The 18,214-nt window shown below is 31.7% G+C and overlaps 1 protein-coding gene across 3 annotated transcripts in view; it reads right to left on the bottom strand.

The window, feature by feature from the left end:
- spir (spire type actin nucleation factor) overlaps window positions 1-18,214 on the bottom strand; it is a 264,272-nt gene that overhangs the window by 21,587 nt on the left and 224,471 nt on the right. For all 3 annotated transcript variants that reach the window (XM_088228251.1, XM_088228252.1, XM_088228253.1), the window contains one exon: window positions 3,383-3,489. In XM_088228251.1, the coding sequence (XP_088084377.1) occupies window positions 3,383-3,489 (107 nt within the window). The remainder of the gene's footprint in view (window positions 1-3,382; window positions 3,490-18,214) is intronic.

The raw sequence follows: 18,214 nt of genomic DNA, 5'->3' as shown, positions 1-18,214 counted from the left end.
TTAAGAGATTATTGAAGGCATAATAAAAACCAAAAATATTTTTTTTAAATACCGCTAATTAGTGTGATTTAAAATAGTTGTATTTCTTTTTTAAAACCAAAATTTTTATTTTTTCTTCAATAACTTTCCAGTTAAAATTATTTAAATCATTGGAACAAGTGTTACTTAAATATGATATACCAATGTACCTAAGTTACATCTAAATTTCAAGAGGTATAATCCGCCGGTCGAAAGGTAATTATATTTTAGTTAAATAAAACTTTTAAATTTATAATTTTTTTAATTTTTAATTTTATTTATTAAACACGCAGTGATTTTTTACAATAAAAAATATTAACAAAATAAATAAAGAGGGCAAAAACGAGACATACAGGTGGCACTTATGAAGATATCAATAATGAAGATAATATATTTTTTTAAAAATAAATAATAAAACAATAGGATAAGTTATTGTGTGCGATTCAATTCAAGTCTATACTATATTATTTGAGTAAATACTATTATTTGAACATAGCTTAAAATATTATTTATATTGTATGTAACTAAAAAAAAACCAAAACTGAATTTCAGCTTCTGTTCTAGTTCCGCCGAAACCGAAACATATTTAAATAAGTTAAAGGTTATTTCAAAATGCCCTTACGAGTTCATTCAGTTCATCATAAATAGTTTAGTAAAATGTTATACAACATAATATTACTTATATGTAACAGTTCTTCAATGTACGCTATAGGAACATTAACTGATTAACTATAAAGGAATTTAAAAAACATAAACATAAAAAGACGATATGAAAGATCTTAGAACTTCTAACTATTAACTATAGTCAACAAATCACTAAATCAGTCGTATTCATTTTTTATTTTAGACAATGGCAATACAATAACTAATTATTTCATCGAACAATAATCCAATATCTCTAATTTTCCACCCGAGTACAGCCGAATACATTCCGACCGCAGGTTTCGGCTGAGCGTGGCCGATTCTCGTTTTATTCGCTGAAACTGGCCGAAACCGAAACCAAAACTTCAGTCGGCCACTATAAAATATTTTTAAAAAAATGTAATAACAATAACAGACGACGGGCTGAAATTAAACTCAACATGATTCGCAGCACTACATACTACAAAAATGAATAGAAATGTGCCTACTGCCAACTGCGACACGGTACAAATTACTAGTACTTAAACACATACTTTTTTTCTACACTCAGTTTACCCTGAATATGGCTCCTGCAATGGTAACCGAAACTTCTGAACAAATCCAACACTCACGGTATCACCCAAAAAAGAAACAAATTGATAAAAGTGACCGTGAAAACCTTCGTACCTATGAAATAACAATAAGTTTTAAAAAACATAATACCTAGTTTAAAATACGACTAAGCTTATTAAGTGTGCGGTTCAACTCACACATAACATACGTATACATTACTGTCTTTGTTTTTATCTTAAATACCATAGAAAATTATTGTTTTTATCTAATGTTAAGTTGTTAGTTATTTTTTTTAATGGCGACGTTTAGAAACAACGACGTTTTAAAATGTTAAAATCGTCAAATAGGCAAACGAATCATCGCCTATATTCGCTTCAAACGGCATTTCGTATTAAAACGGTTTAATTATTTATGATAATCTACAAAGCAGTGTATGTTTTGGCCAGATATTTCAGAAAAAAATCAAAACAAAACAACATTTTTTAAGATTCCTACGTCATAAATGTTATACGGTCCAAATCACTGGGTACACCGCCTCGGGGAATATTAATTTGACTTAAATACCTAGAGTTAGTCAAATTAATAATTAATAAGAAGGTACCAGATTCTAATTTTCATTCTCAAATTACTGCCGTAACACGTGTTATTATCACGTTGGTAGAAATAATTACTCTACGATTAAGCATTCGTGGCAATAATATACAATTAATTTGAAAACGTAAAATAAATTATAGTTTCTTACACCGGTGAATTTTTAGTTTGGTAAGATCATATTATTTCCCAATAGTGTACTTTATTATCGATCACATTTTTGCTTTTACGTGAAAAATTATGGCAATATACGAGTACATTTCGAATAAATGTTTTCGTCAAAAGAATTTTAAGATAGAATTTTTAAAAGAGTTTACGATACTTACATCACCGGCAAATACATATGTAATAATATTTATATATGAGCACACTAATTTGAGTTAATAAAATAACTATAATCAAGTTTTACCATTTCCTCTTGAGCCATTTTTCCAAACATTAATTCGCTTCACTGTAAAAATTCCTGTAAAAAACACTCGGTAAATGCGAATGAAGAAATGTCATGTCTGTCAGGTAAAAAGTCAGAAGATAATAAATACCCGAGTGTGACTTTAACGCAATGTTTGAACAAAATTTCAGGGAAAATTTACCGTGAATGTTTCAATCATCATTAGCTTGTGAATAACAGCAATAATATAGAGCAAAACGGGGCTCATACTAAACAAACATATTAAACCTTCATCAAAGTGAAGTGGCGAAGGCCTTGAAAATTGCAAGGAGTTGCTACAGTATTATAATACGAGTATATCATATTAAATTTATTGGAGCAAAATAACCTTACGTATACAATAATATTATCTGTAAAAAGCTATTAATTTTGATTTTTTCAAATATCCGATAAATTCTCGGTTTTTTCGTTGTAACGGGATGGCAATCGGTCAAGCATATTCAAGTTAATTTGGATAACCATTCAATTAATAACTCAATAAACAAACGGAAATAATATGGAAAATGCTAGGCTCTAGAAACTCGTAAAAATGTTTGATGAAGCGATCTAACGGATATTTGACGAATTTTATAAAAAAGGTTTACTATCTGTATATTGTAAGACAAAACGAATACTATTTATTATAAATATGAATAAAATAATTTGAATAGTATGCCAATACAAATATACAATATAATTTAAATTTAAACGTAAAATACTCAAAATATTTATGTTTTTTTTATTTGTGCGTTGACGAAAAAATGTCATAGGTCTTAAAAGAGCGTAATATATTTTTCATGCTACAAATAATTTACAATTTTGATAGCTAGTACAAACATTTAAGTGTTATTCGATATTCCTGGTCTGATATTAAGGAAAATTCCATTTTCTTTTTTTGTTATGCACCAAAGAAAGCTTGTAGAACAACTTTTTAGATTTCGTACATATAACAACTTGAGTAGCATTACCAAAAACATACACACGAGATCAATCTACAGCTAAATGTATAAATCCGAGTTGATGGTCAAATATTGACATGCATTATGTTTATATTTTTTCGGCTTCTTTTTGGAACAAATGAGTTTATTTGAGTATCCATCGAAAGTCGTTTTAGATGTTCATTATAAAATATGAAAATCAAAGCCAACTTACGTCTAAGGGCTCAAAGTCCACTTTGATGAGTCTCCTGGCGGGGCGCGCACTGGGACCCTCAACCTCATCCTCCCTTGGACGCCGCCAGGCGGGGCTCGGGGCTGTGACTGAAACAAAATATGACATAAATATTACAAAAATACACATTATGCAGCAAAACGTTTTACTTTGAATATGTATCGATTGTTGTCTTTGATAAATGCCTCAAGCGATTAAAAAAAACTCTCTTCGCTATTTACGTCATCGGAAAATCCGTTAGACATTTTAATCTCAGCCATTTTCTTCAAAACATTCGTTGACAACAAAATGGTCTAGTTTTATATATTTACAACAGGCATTCGACATAGTGTATAAAAATAACGGTTGATTTAGGTTTTATTTCAGAATTCAAAGAATTTATTGGTGGAATCTAACACAAAAAATGACAATCATCGCAACGACAAAATTTCGTTTTTACATATACAAAAGCATTTTTTGAAATTTAATGTTTAAGTGTTTACAACAATTTATCGGCTTTTTAATTGATAAGTATTATTACAGGAAACTATGAATTACTTTATTTCTTGGTTTTACGGTACACACATCATTGTTTTACATATTAATCATTAATTATATAAATAATGTCACATGTCTTAACTCTGTGAGATCACAAACTTCATGATAACCTTCCTTTCAGACTTAATTACAATAATGTTACCACTGTATAATCTACTATCAATAAACTAAATTAAATTATTTTTTTTATTATGTATGTTACATAATTGCAAGCGAATGGATACATTTTAGAAATAAACAGAGATAAAAAATCGAATTAGTTCGTAAAATTTATTGGTGGAAGTTTGTACTTTATAAAAATTATTTCTTATTTTATAAATTAAATAAAGATAAACTTCAGGTGTAAAAAATACACTGTGAAACGCTTTTCTGATTTATTACATTTATGTTCATACGTTGTGAAATTTCAGTAAAGATTGTCGACTTGGAGAACTTTAAAAAGAAAAGGGAAAAGCACTTGAAAGAATTTCGCTTTTCTATAACATCATCATTAGAAGACTCGAAATTCTGTAAACACGCTACTCGATCTTGTCTCTTCACATGATGATGCATTCAGTCGAGATAATTATCCAACTTGCATGCTCACAGCGGACCGCACGCCACGGTTTCTCTCAGAAATCTTCTTTTTATTCCAAGTGCTTGCGCAAAACACCAAATCGTTGGACACAAAACACGTTGGACGAAAAAACACAAACTTTTAGTAAACCGTTATCCCGAGATCTCGTACATTGCGCACTTCGGAGACGAACTCCATTCAACTGAAAAGTCATTGACTTATCACGCAACAAATGTGAAGGATCGTTGGGAACACTAGTAATAACAATATAAACAGTTAATTGTGACTAAATCTGTATCGATAAATGTTTATCAATACCAAATACCTACATTATTTATAATGCAGTGGCAACTCGAATAGTGAAATGTTTATTGTTATAAGACCGCTCATCCAAAAAAATGTGCCGTTTAAATCGTTTCTTTGTTTTAGATAACAGAAAAAAACTATGATAAAAGATAACTAATCGAATCGAGTTGTAGTCCCGTTGCTAGTGTCGCGAACTCAAGGTAAAGTTAAAAATAGTCTAATGTTAAATAATTGTTTTTTCATCCAAATGTACAAAACGGGTCACGTAAAAGTAAAATGAAACTGGACATTTTGATTATTTCATTACGGTAAAATTATTTAACTTTAAACATAAGCTTTTGGTGCAACTGGTCCTTAATTGAATTATCATAAGGCAAATAAATCATCACCTACTTAACCACGTTTAATACATAGATGCATGTGTTTGGTCTGGAAGGAGAGAGAAAGAGGAACCAAGGAAAGAAAAAAAGGGATAAAAATACATATTTAAGAAAAAGGAAAAAAAGGAGTTCAGGATTCTGGGGATATATAATAATGTTTCAGGCGTTTCTTGGAAGTGGCTAGAGAATTTAATTATTTTAACTTATACATAGTTCCGATAGGTATCTTGGAGCCATTTCATGAAGGAATTTGAATTCTGTCCAGCAAAGCTTGTATTTTATTATCTCTAGGTTTTATAACCAGTGAAAATCTCAAAGACGTTGTGAGATGTGAAAATATTTTTTAATCCCTTAAAAGGTCTTGCTTCTGCATTGAAAACAGATTGAAGTTTATTAGCTTCGTATTTTGGGAGATTTGCCTATATTCCATCACAGTAATCTAGACGCAAAACGACATAAGCATTCACAGAAGCTTTAGTTGCGTCTATAGGATTATTCCTCCGTGCGGATTTGATTTGTCGGAGATGGAAGAAACTAGCACTTACGGTTTTATTGATATGAAAATGAAAAGAAAGATCTGAATCTAAATAAACACCCAGTAGTTGAACATTTACACTAGGGGTAAGATCACAACCTGTAATTGAAATCGGAGAAACGTGTTGTCGCTGTCAATAGAAGCTCAGTTTTAGATGGATTAAGTTTGAGTCTGTTTGATGACATCCAGTTATTGACGGTTTGAATGCATTGAGACACGCGATTTTTCAAACTGTTTATATCTTGAGGAGAGCAGTAAAAATAGACTTCAACAATGTTTAAAAATGTCCAAATGCTTGCAGACTGGCTGAATTTCCTCCCTAGGGAGTTATTCATATTTTAATTTATTTCAACAGAGAGGGAAAACATTTTTGAGAAGGGAATATGGAAGTCTAGGCATTTACAGGGCTTATGACCTAAATCAACTACCTCGTAAAAGAAGAAGTATAAAAAATGGAAAATTGTTTTCAGGCGTTGCCTAGTAGGTGATTTGGTTCAGGCGGATGAATCTCACCCACGTGATAAAGGTTACAGCTCTTTTACTTCACAAAAGTCAACAGATGGAAGAGTTGAGGAAATGTGGGTGTTCAAACATGGGCAGAATGGTGGATGTTACACAGTGTGTAAAGTGGCCACTTAAACCAGCCAATGACAGGTCATAAGCTATGTAAATGCCTGGACTTCCATATTCCCTTCTCAAAAATGTTTTCCCTCTCTGTTAAAATAAATTTAAAATTAGACTTGTTGATCATCCGCATAACAGTGAGAAAGTAACCCGAATGAGTGAATAATTTTGGACACATCGTTGATGAACATCATTAAATTTACACTATCACCTTTAAAACAAAATATTTCTAGCTACGTCGGTAATATTATGCCATCCGGTTAAAAGTTTTCGTGGAATTTTAATCGAGTTTATTGGTTTCAAACATGTGCTAAATCTGAAAGTTAGCCTTATGAAACGTAGCGGCCATTTCGAGCAAAAAATTTCGCTCTAAATGGCCTCAGGAACCAAAAGTCGTGACATTTTCCTCAATAGACGCTATTTGCTCGTGGAACTGCTTCACGGTAACAATGTGTATCTAGTTCTCTAACAAAACACTTCCTATAAGAGGAGCTTTGGAGAATATGCGAAACTATGATTGTTCCTCTACGTCTATACAATACCAATAGAACCGAAAAATGTGTCCGGTTAATGCTTAGTACATATAATTATTTATCCTTTTTAAATGCTTAGTAATCGTCGTAATGGAGACACTTTTTTTTGTATAAAGTAAAATCGATATTTATGTACGAAAATGCTTATATTCGTATGAAAATTAAAAATAACCTGTAGTAATGTAACATGTTTAGAAAAAACTTGTATGCATATTCTATTTATCATACAAAAAACTTAAGTTAACTTTGTAGACAATATGGAAGATAAATGTAATAATCTTCCCATTGTAATACGGGCTCTCGGAGGCAATAACAATCATATTATTGCCTATTGATTACAAAAATACACTACCGACCCTATTTCTTTAAGTTTTGGGTGGAGGTACATCGACACGTACCAAGGGGACGCCTACCCCACGGTACACATATTTATTTTATCTATTTATTATTTTTATTTTATTTATTTATATAATTTATTTATTTATTTTAAAGAAACAAGCAGTCGACAATGATATAGTAACATTAAAAAAATACAGTTTAAAGACAGACCAGCAAAGTTTCTAAATAAGAATCATACATATTATTAAATTGTGTTACAACAAAAGGGTGTGTTTATGTGTATTTGTATGAGAGTAAGTGTAGATGTGTGTTTATGTGCATTAGTGTAGGAGTAAGTGTTCAGGTGTGTGTAAGTGTGAGCATCATTAAATAGTAAGTGGGATCGTATCGCAGCCAGAAATGAGGAGTCTTATTTATTTTTAAATAAATTAAGGGGCATGTAAAATATATCAATAGATGAAAAAAAGCATTATATCTACGCAATATAAAACATACCTTTACTACGACGGTATAGTAAAAGATAAATTCCCCCGAGCGATTACAAAGATATACTACCGGCCCCGTATCTTACCTTGGCGGCTTCCGTAGTGCAGTGGTCAAGACGCTTGACTCACACACGGAAGGTTCCGGGTTCGATTCCCGGTGAGAACACAAAAAAATTCATGTGATTTATCTCAAGCCTGGGTGTTCTGTGATGTAATTCACAACTGTAATTGGGCCTCCTGGCCTGTTGTTGTTCAAAAAGAAAAATGAAATAAAAAAATCTTCAAGTCTTGAGGTAAGTACAGCTATATGTACCGAGGGCACCCCCACGATACACATATTTAGGTATCCAAAGTGACAAAAATTAAATTAAACCAAGCACTATTTGGATTAATTAAGATGTATTTAAATTTTAAATCGTTTTGAGGCGGCTACTTTTAATCTTAGAAGCCAATTTAAATTTCGAAACAAATATATCGAAGTAAATTTTAGTATGTAATTTAGGGCAGATTAAATATCGACAGTTAATACAGCACCATCTAGAGAATAAAGTTTAAAAATTAAGATCGCGTGCAGATTGAGATGACATAACGCGCAAGCCCCCACTTCACTTCGTAAAAAATGTTGCCACTGTGAAAAACAAATATTTCCATTACGTGTTTCTTTGTCTTACTAAAAACACATATCGACAAGTGTGTCCGATCATATGACGCTTGAGATGACATGGCAATGGCAGCAATTCGGAAGAAATGTTGCCACTATGAAAAATAAATATTACCAAAATTCTTCATCCCGACGTAGATAGAGATAGCAGAAAAGTTAGGTATACCGTCTCGATATATACCGATGAAGATTGCGTTTGTAATCGCGGCCCTGGATTCTTCTAACTTCTTAAGTGAACTGCCGAGATAAATACATATCGTAATAACGTAATAACCACCAGTACATACTCTATCCTCTAGTTTTTTTTATAAATTTGAATAAATACGATAAATAAATTATAGTCATCTCTTTCCAGAAAGTGCTGTCTTAGTGATTAATTATTATTGTTGACACCGTGCATTTAAAAAAGATCATTTTTTCTACCTTGTATCTTTTTTAAAATGAAAAGTATTACACATGATGCGATTAAAATAAAAGCGTACATTTAATTCACTTCTGAATAACAAAACGAATTATCTTTTCAAGGTAAATTATTTATACAATTTTTTCATAATACCTACGCTTTTTCTGTAGAAGAGAAGCGAACTGTTTTTATTATGGGAATGAGGGCATCCCAAACGATTACGAATGTTGTTCTATTTGATGACTTTGAGACACAAGACCCATTTACAAAACATCCAACTCAAAGAATTATATTGTTAATAGAAAGTTGGAATAGACAAAAAACATTATTATCCTCATACATACTTCTGGCAAATAGAACGCGTGGGGGAAGCGACACGTTTTCATAATATTTTGTTTTACTTAAGTTACATTTTGCGCGTTAGATTGGAACTGTTCAAAGATATTCACCATCAGAACTTAGGTGTATGACGTAGATTTGATTGTGACACGTTGGTCTGTCAAGCTTCATGTTGCGGGTTCGTATCTTAAAGGAATCAACATGATATACATATGTACATTTTCCGCAACAAATATAAAAACGTTGAAACTTAAACTAATTTTTAAATTGTAATAAAAAACTGTTTTTGCATTTGATCGATTTGGTAACGTTATAAAGTGTGCAAGATTTTATAAAATGTGTACATACATTCATATCGAGATTTATCGGTTTTAGTGGTAAATCTAACATAGAAACTTTGATCTCACGACAGCGTTATATTGCTAAGACACATCGAATGCACAAAAAGACCCTAGTTCCTTATCCGTACCGCTTAAAATCTAATATATTTTTAATATCCTGAATCTTATTAACTTTAAAATACCGAATCGAGTCACTAGAAGTACGGAATTGTTTGCAACTACGAGTACATACGTAGGTACTAACTATGCACGACACTCTCGTATTCCGCGTTTACATTCCTAAGCCAACAAATTTACTTGTGATATAGACATTTTTAGAACGACAATTATCCATTTTAAAACGTTCTTAAATGCACTGTTTAAAACTAATTATTAATGTCGTAATGAAACTTTCTTTTTTATACAATTTTTTCTCTGTTTTTGATGTGTATTATTATTATCCTATCTTTTTCTGAAATAAATGTATCAAATATTATTTTGTACCAGATATTATATTATTATCTTATATACATTTATATATATATATTTACTTACTGTAAACTAATTTTTATTATTTGTTTTTAACATTAATTTGTTAATACCATTTTTTTAGTACGTATATATGTATATATTTTTTTAAATTTATATTCTTTACAAGTTATTTACAATTTGCTTTTCAATTCAATCACTTTTCTTATATGCATATTTTTTTCTTTTTTACTGTGCAAAGTTTCACTTTTTATTTTGCATAGCAGTAGGCTTTTTATTGTTTCTACATGTTTACAAAAAAACGTTGTTTATTTTTTTAATTATTACTTACTATGTTTGTACTTACCTGTATATATTTTTTTTAAATGCACCTTGGGCGTATTGTAAAATTAAATAAATAAAATAAAAAATTCAAAAAATATATTTTAAAATTTGAACACTTACTGGAATATAGTTTTCCGGTATCGTAACCGAAAACCGGATTGAGTTTACAATAAATTAATACAAGTTATTAAGTGATTTCAGCGATGATTTTATGTTCATAAAAAAAAAAAAAAATAATAGTGTTAACAAAAATATTTTTTAACTTAATATTTTAATTTGTATGCCAATACAGGTAATGCATTTACGTATGGAATACACTCGTGAAGAAGATAATAATATTAAATGTTTGTATATAATCGTACATACGTTCGTCAAGACACTAATCAAACTAGACATGCGAATAATTAGTGTGCTGACGAAGAGATGGGTACGTCCCGAAACTGGTAGACATAGAAAAGTCGATAAGTGGTTATATTCAATTATTTACTAACATTTAACCAAAAATGTAATACTTTAAATGATAATAAATGTAATAATAGTTCGGGGACATCGATTAATAGCCGTCTTTGTAGGAATTGTGTTCATTAAATAAAATGAAATTACAAGGCTAAATCAAACATTTAAAAAGAAATACAATAGTCACACGTAAATGAGATTGACTTTAAGTAGGTAGATCCGTGGATCTAAAAGTCCCATAACAATGTACCTAATCTAAATAATAAATAATTGTGTTAAAGATATATTCTGTATTGTTCGCTAACTATTAGACACCGGATCATTGGTTGGATCAACTTATCATTACGTTGGAATTGATTTGGTCTTAGAAAACAGTTCGACAATCGTGACTAGAATCTATGTTTTGATTATTATTTGTCAGAACCAGCGAAAGGGAAACCAATTGCGGAATGCAAAGCTCCAGTGTCTGTTTTTACAAGTCAATATTGCCACTACTAAATACACGAGATTTGCCCCCTATTATCTTATTTAATTATTGTAGAGTATATCCGGCATTTTTAATTGTCCGCGTTTGTTTTTTGAACGACCAAAATTGGATTGATCCGTTTTAAAACGATTCAAATATAGGTATCTAGGAGAACATGAGTGGGATTTAAATAGGTATGTGGGATTAATTGTCATCGAGTGCCAAATTAAGAAACTCATTTATTTATTTGAGTTGCTAGCATTATGTTGTATTACTCAATTTTTTTTAGTAATTTGTAACGTTCTGAAAAAATAAAATAAAATAATTTTTCTACGAGTACCTACTTTAGTCTACACGTTGAGACGAATAAGTAGGTATGCTATTTTATAGTTCTAAGGACATACAAATTAAGTTTGTAGTACGGATCGATTAACTAGAGCTGACGCGTTCACAAAACTCACAAAAAACGCATTGAAAATCTACGGGATGGTGATTTTAAAATGGTTTTATTGAATTTAAATAAAATGCGCTATTAAAAAAAACCTGTTATATTAGAGGGGTGTGAATATGAAAAAAAAATAGTTAAGAAAATGTAATCAATCTATTCATCTATTACGTGGATAAAACCAAATATATCACGTTTCGTATAGGTAACAGATCATCACCTGAATTCCATCTTAATCTGGAAATAAAATTTGATTGTTGATGCCTGATTTTAAAACCAGTTGAGAAATAATTATTAACAGAAATCTACGATGGGAGGTTAAGGTCCAATCGCTGGTTTCCAGATTAAGAAAGCTGTGTCATGTATTCTGCTCACTTAGGAACATCTTGGACATTGGCTCTCTCAGAACCGTGTATTTTTTTATTTTCCAGTAAGTGGCAACCTATGGTATAGTGGGCTGAGGAGGTTGCACGGCGTCTATCATGAACCTCCTAATAAATGTACAAAAATTCATACTTAGAGTGATGCTTCGATTTCCCCCACTTTCCCATATGAAACATTGTTACAATTCATGAAGGTATTGGACATTAGATATATTTTTTTAAAAGAGTGTTTGTCACATTTATGATCATGAGGTTACAAGAGTAGATTACAGCAAAATGCTCATTCGAAGTTTTCCTGTAATTTGAATTTGTTAAAAATTGTACTTGTTTAAAAATAAATAAACATGTCATTTTTTAACTAATGGTTTTTTTCATATATACAATAATAAACCCTCTAATCCAAAATTTCGACTTAAATGAAACATTAAGGATTTTTAAAACAACATTCTGTACATTCAGTTGTGTAAGTTTTGCGAACGCGCCAGCACTAGATAATCGATCTATGTATACGTGACTAGATTAAATGAGGAAGTATATTTATATACCAGTGTTTTTAATCCATAGCTTAATACCCATACATTGAATATATGTAATTATATTTTCACTATTAAGAATCGCAGCGAAATTCAGACGAACGCAGGAGCATCCTGTGTGTATTTTATGACCATATCATTAGCAACAAACCAAGCAATGGTTGTTTCCGACATGCTCATAAGCGCGTCTGAGCGCGAGAAAGATAGGGATTATTTTCATGATGCGTATGCCGTGCGATGTCATACCATGCGCTTATTCACAGATAGCACACAAGCGCAATGTGTAAATGTATCGTTCGCGCCAGCTCTTCCTAACAGACCAGTATGTATATGTATGTCGTTGACTAAAGTAATACTAATATATTTTTTAAAGTACATATTCTCATATAGTGTAGAACAGTGGTAAACTCATTAGTCAAGAGATCCAAAAATTAGCAATACAACAATTTAGATTTCCGTTGAGAGCCAAACTTCTTTTCTTTAAAACGTTTCCTCTTAAAAGCCAACATACCTCATTATGCAGCAAAAGATTCACTCCCCATTTCAACTAAAAAATATTTAAATTGGTGATGATAAAGAGCTACAATTGTGTTAATGTTCTTGACCACCAACTCCATAACAATACACTTTTTTCTGGAAATGTCTGCGCACGACGCGCTTTTTGATGAATGACGCAATGGTAAACGAGTATCTCGTGATAATATTTCTTTCAAAAAAGAAACATAACTTTTTCTCACTACTGTTATACTTTTAGACTCGCCTGTTGAAATTGAAGCAATTTTATCGAGTTTAATGCGATAAATCTTCGTGCGTTTAATGACAGCATTTGCAATATCCTTAATAATCCAAAAGGCAATGATCCTAAAAGTTCTTCTTTAGAACCCACAGACGAAATAAGTCGAACAAAAAGTAAAACTTGCGTTGTGTGAGCCGCACTCGAGAAGCTAAAAAGCCGCACGTGGCTCGCGAGCCCCTGTTTGCCGACCACTGATCTAGAACAACTAAAATTCTTGGAAATCAGGCCCATGCACTAGAAAAAATCCACAAAGAGGAAATTTGTGTTATAGATCAGCCGATAACAACTAATAAAAGTCACGCTATCGGAAATCAAATACAATTTTAAGAATCTTAAATAAACTGTGAGCGGTTTTCAATTCGCACCGGTTAAAAAAATGTGAAATGTGAAAATCCATCAATTTTCACTGCAATACATCCTTAAAATTAGTAAAATTGTAAAAGTAAAACTTAACATTTGAATACAACTGTTGCTAAAGGTATCTATATTTCTTCCTAAGATGAGGCCTTGGATTACTGACTGGGTAGGTACTGGGTATGCACGAGCGAAAAGCACCTCCAGTGTCTCGTTACGTGGCAGGCATAACCATTGTTATTTGGCGAGTAAACTAGGGCGATATTGGTTTCTCCGAGTGTGGTAATGTGTATTCTGCGGGTCTACTGCAATAGCAGTTAGTAGCGACCCACTTAAGAACTTAGTTCGAGTTTATATACAATACAGCTGTATCAGATCTGAACAGTACTAAACACACTTCAAAAGGGTTAAGAAAATTAACTGAAAACGTTATTTTAATTTCAGCTTTTAGGGTATTTTCTTCTAAAGAACGAATAAAATCACCAGTGTAAATGTTTACTTTATTTCAATAAATACATTTCGAGTATCAAATCTTTGTGTTTTCTTCATACTTCCATTTACTATGATAAAACAACTCGCTTGGGAATGTTTACCTAAAACCAAACACGAATACAGAATCTAAAAAATGCCATACGTAAATACGGATGTCGACTTTCCATAGGCAGAATGGAGAATGTTACACAGCGTGTAAAGTCATAACAGCCGGTGGTGATCATACAAGTTTTGTAAATGCGTAGACGTCCATATTTCAGTTTATTTAGGCGTTTTACTTAGTTATTGCACTAATTTATTGTACAATTAAACAAAAGCTATTTAAATAGCATTTTCTGAGCTGTGATGCCATATGTTAACAGCGCATTCAAACAAGATCGCAGCAATCATCGTCTGGTCAGATGAAGATCAACTATGGACCAGATGAGAGACATTAATACTCAGCATAACGAGAAAACACTGCTAGAATCCGAAAGGCCGTATTTATTTCAGATGTAATAAAATTAAGTAAAGCGCTCTATTGTATTATTTTAAGAAGTCAAATATGTAGAAAATACGTCATGCACATCGCCCAATTGCATGCATCTTTTTCAATAATTTATTTTTTTATCTCTTACACTTAAACTTCGTTAAGCTTATTTTCATGATTTTTTATTCTAACTCGTTATTACAAAACTTGAATTAGACAGAAACGCGATTTTTGCCAAAAACCTTGCATCGAACTTTTAATTAACTCAGGGTAACACCTCGTAGATACCTGCGGTTTCAATGCACAAACTTACCGCGGTTCCTAAAATATTTTTTGACTATTTAAAAATCAATAGCTTACTGCATTGCGCGCTCCGCAGTTTTGGCATTTGAAAACATGCAAAACACGCGAATTATTTTTTGCCTGGTAACCTACATTCAAATCTTGGCTAATTATCATTTCAACATTAAAAATATTCATACGTACATATAAGTAAAGTTTGATTTAAAAGTTGTATATAAAAAAGACATGTTATTTCTATATCAGTCATAGACGGGGTTCAAAGAGCACGGGAGGAATGCGGTAGTGTGTTGTGACGCTGCCCGGTTGAGTTTCGATAAAAATTGGCGCTTCGATATTGACGAATATGTTGTTAGTGAATATCGACGCTCCAAACTCAACCGAGCAGCGTCACAACGCACTACCGCATTCCTTCCGTGCGCCTTGAACGTAGACCTTGACCATATATCTTAAATATAACAACTAGGGTAGGGTGGTACAAGAGTGCGTAGTTTACAAGAGTGCTTCTTCGATTTAAACTTACCGCATTTGACGTTTAGTAAGAAATTCAATCACCAAATGGTAGTGTAAAGTGATGTTGCTGTTGCCTGCAAAGTGTTACTAGGTGAAAATTAACGATTGCAGGTAAGAAAATCATTTTTTTTGCTTATTCGTTATAAATTTATCTATTCTGTAAACTCATCTCATGTGGGGGGATGGGTTTCATGCAATATATTATTTTTGTATTGTTGTTTTTATTACAATCAGCTTCAATCAATACGACCAAAATTTGAGAGGTTTCATTAGATGGCGGTAGATGTATGTATGTTGACAAAATATTCGCCGGCTGTGCAAGAGTGCGCAACGACAAAATGTGCAAGAGTGCTCGCACAAAAAATCGAAAATTGTTAGCAGTTCTCCATACGAACATACATTAGAAGAAGATCAAGCAACTAGAAATACTAAAACGAAGAAGAAAGCTGTTCCTTAAGAAAAAAAAAATAAAAACCTTAGCAAGAACCAAAGAAAAAAATCGGAAAATGCCCAGGTTGCGGAGAAATATTTAAAGAACCATTGATACAGTACAAAATATGCCAGGAATGGTGGCACGATAGGTGCACTTGTTATTTGGGATCTGGAGATTATGTTTGTGATTTTTGTCTTTGATTATCGCACCATTTACTGTTTACGCACTGGTGTACACCCTCTTGTGCACTCTTGGGCTGCAGGGTGTGCATGAGTGCGCGCACTGACTTTTTAAAACTTTTTAAATTATGTGTTGTAATCGGTAAGAGTTATACTCGCATTTTTGTAATAGCTAGAGAGCAAAGAGTTCAAATAAACATATTTTTATTTTCTTGAATGTTTAGTTTTATTTGCAATTATTCTAAAACCCGAAACCGCGCACTCTTGTACCACCCTACCCAATTACGTTGCTCTCAAAAAACTTTAAAAAAAGAGATAACGAAAAAACGCATATTTGCGTAGTTTATATTCATTTATGTGTATCCCTTTACCACAGATACTACACTAGCTGGCGACTATCATTGTTATGATTTAAGCAGGTACTTCGAAATTTTGAAAAACCGGACCTTAACATATACGTAATTATCTACGTATTTTATAAATTAGATTATATTTACCAATGAAACGATGTATGAAACGATGAATGAAATAATCAAACGATGTATTGTTTTTCACAGTTACAGTGTGATGAAAGCTTTATCTCATCACACGGGGCGGCATTATTATTAGTAGCGTCACTTCTGATCACGACGAAGGTCCGTTAAAGGACTAAAGCAAGGAAGACAATTACCAACGAATGAAAATGACATATTTTACGCGTTTGTTGCGTGTCTATTTAATATACGTCATTGGTGCACCGCGACTATACTCGTATTATTTACAATACCACTTTTTAAATTTAACAAAATAATGAGCCATCGAACTATCAAAACATATGTCGAAGTTATGATTAACTTTGAACAACGATTATACTGCTGTTTTTATCACAAACACAATCTTTATTAGTAAAATATATCATTTATCGTTCAAATATTTTTTAATCAGTTCAAATATTTTAAATGTAAGTTTTTATTAAAAATCATACACAAGGAATAATATTATTATTATGATGATCTGAAATTTAAACTTACTTTAGATATCCGGTAGTAGATGATACTCACATACACAAATTGTATGCCCGAAATATTAAATTATTTAAAGTTTGAAGATACGAACTTATTAATATTACGTGATTTCCTCATATTGGGCAAGCTTTTTTTTTAAACATCCCAGGTTTTAAAATTTAAAAAATACACCTGTCGCATGATAAACAATACCCAATGTTTGTTTTGTGCGATAGATTATTTTGTTTCACCAGAATTACTAATCGATACACACAGGAAATATTACACATTATTTGTTGAATATCAATAAAAGATATGCATTCATGTTCTTTCTTCCATGCCGACACCACTTTGTAGGTGAATTATAATATATTTATTGTATGTTTAGATTAAGTCCTTAAATAATAGGATTGTAATTAGTGGACCACAGAAGACATTTGAAAACATATTTTATTTCACCGAGTTTAAGTTTTTGAGGACATACTAAAATAAATGCGTTTATTTTGTATCATTCTTATTAAACGACTTTTTGCACAATAACTTTTGGCATTGTATTTAATAACTTTGATGCATTCTCTTAGTCACTAAGACTTTCGACCTAAACACAAGGGTGCCAGGTTCAATTCCCGATGAAATCACAATAATTTAATAAGATTTTTCTCAAGCCCCGGGTATTATTACGAGTATTGTTCGCTGTGTTGTTTTCGCTTGTTTGTTTTTAAAGTACGCAAAAACAAATACATTCTAACATATCATTCACAATTATTTATCATTTCTCTTTGCGTAGCAAATAACAAAAACAGTTATATAGGAAATTTTGTTTGTAACTAAAAAATAGTCTTTTTTTAACGAATACTTGTTTACAACTCGTCAAAAATTGCCACATTTTTTTAAATATTTACGAGTAGGTTAATCATAAGAACGCAAATATTTTTTTTAAAGAAGTTTAAAAAAAAATTAACTGCTAATAGATTAAAGAATTTTCTATGCTATGCACCTATTATTCTATAGCATAGGCAAAAGAAAAATCGTTCCGCCCTAATAAACAACATAATGTAATGATACGTGCCATCGGAAAATGACTTGATAATAATACATCTTTTTAGATTGAACCGAACAATTATGTTGGATTCTAATAATGTTTTTATAACAATCAGTAAGATTCCTTCAACAATTTCCGT

The sequence above is a fragment of the Micrasema longulum genome, unplaced genomic scaffold, assembly GCF_059751315.1.
Source record: "Micrasema longulum isolate JH-2025_06_02 unplaced genomic scaffold, ASM5975131v1 h1tg000571l, whole genome shotgun sequence".
Taxonomy (NCBI): Eukaryota; Metazoa; Arthropoda; class Insecta; order Trichoptera; family Brachycentridae; genus Micrasema; species Micrasema longulum.
This window is presented reverse-complemented; position numbering and strand designations above follow the sequence as displayed.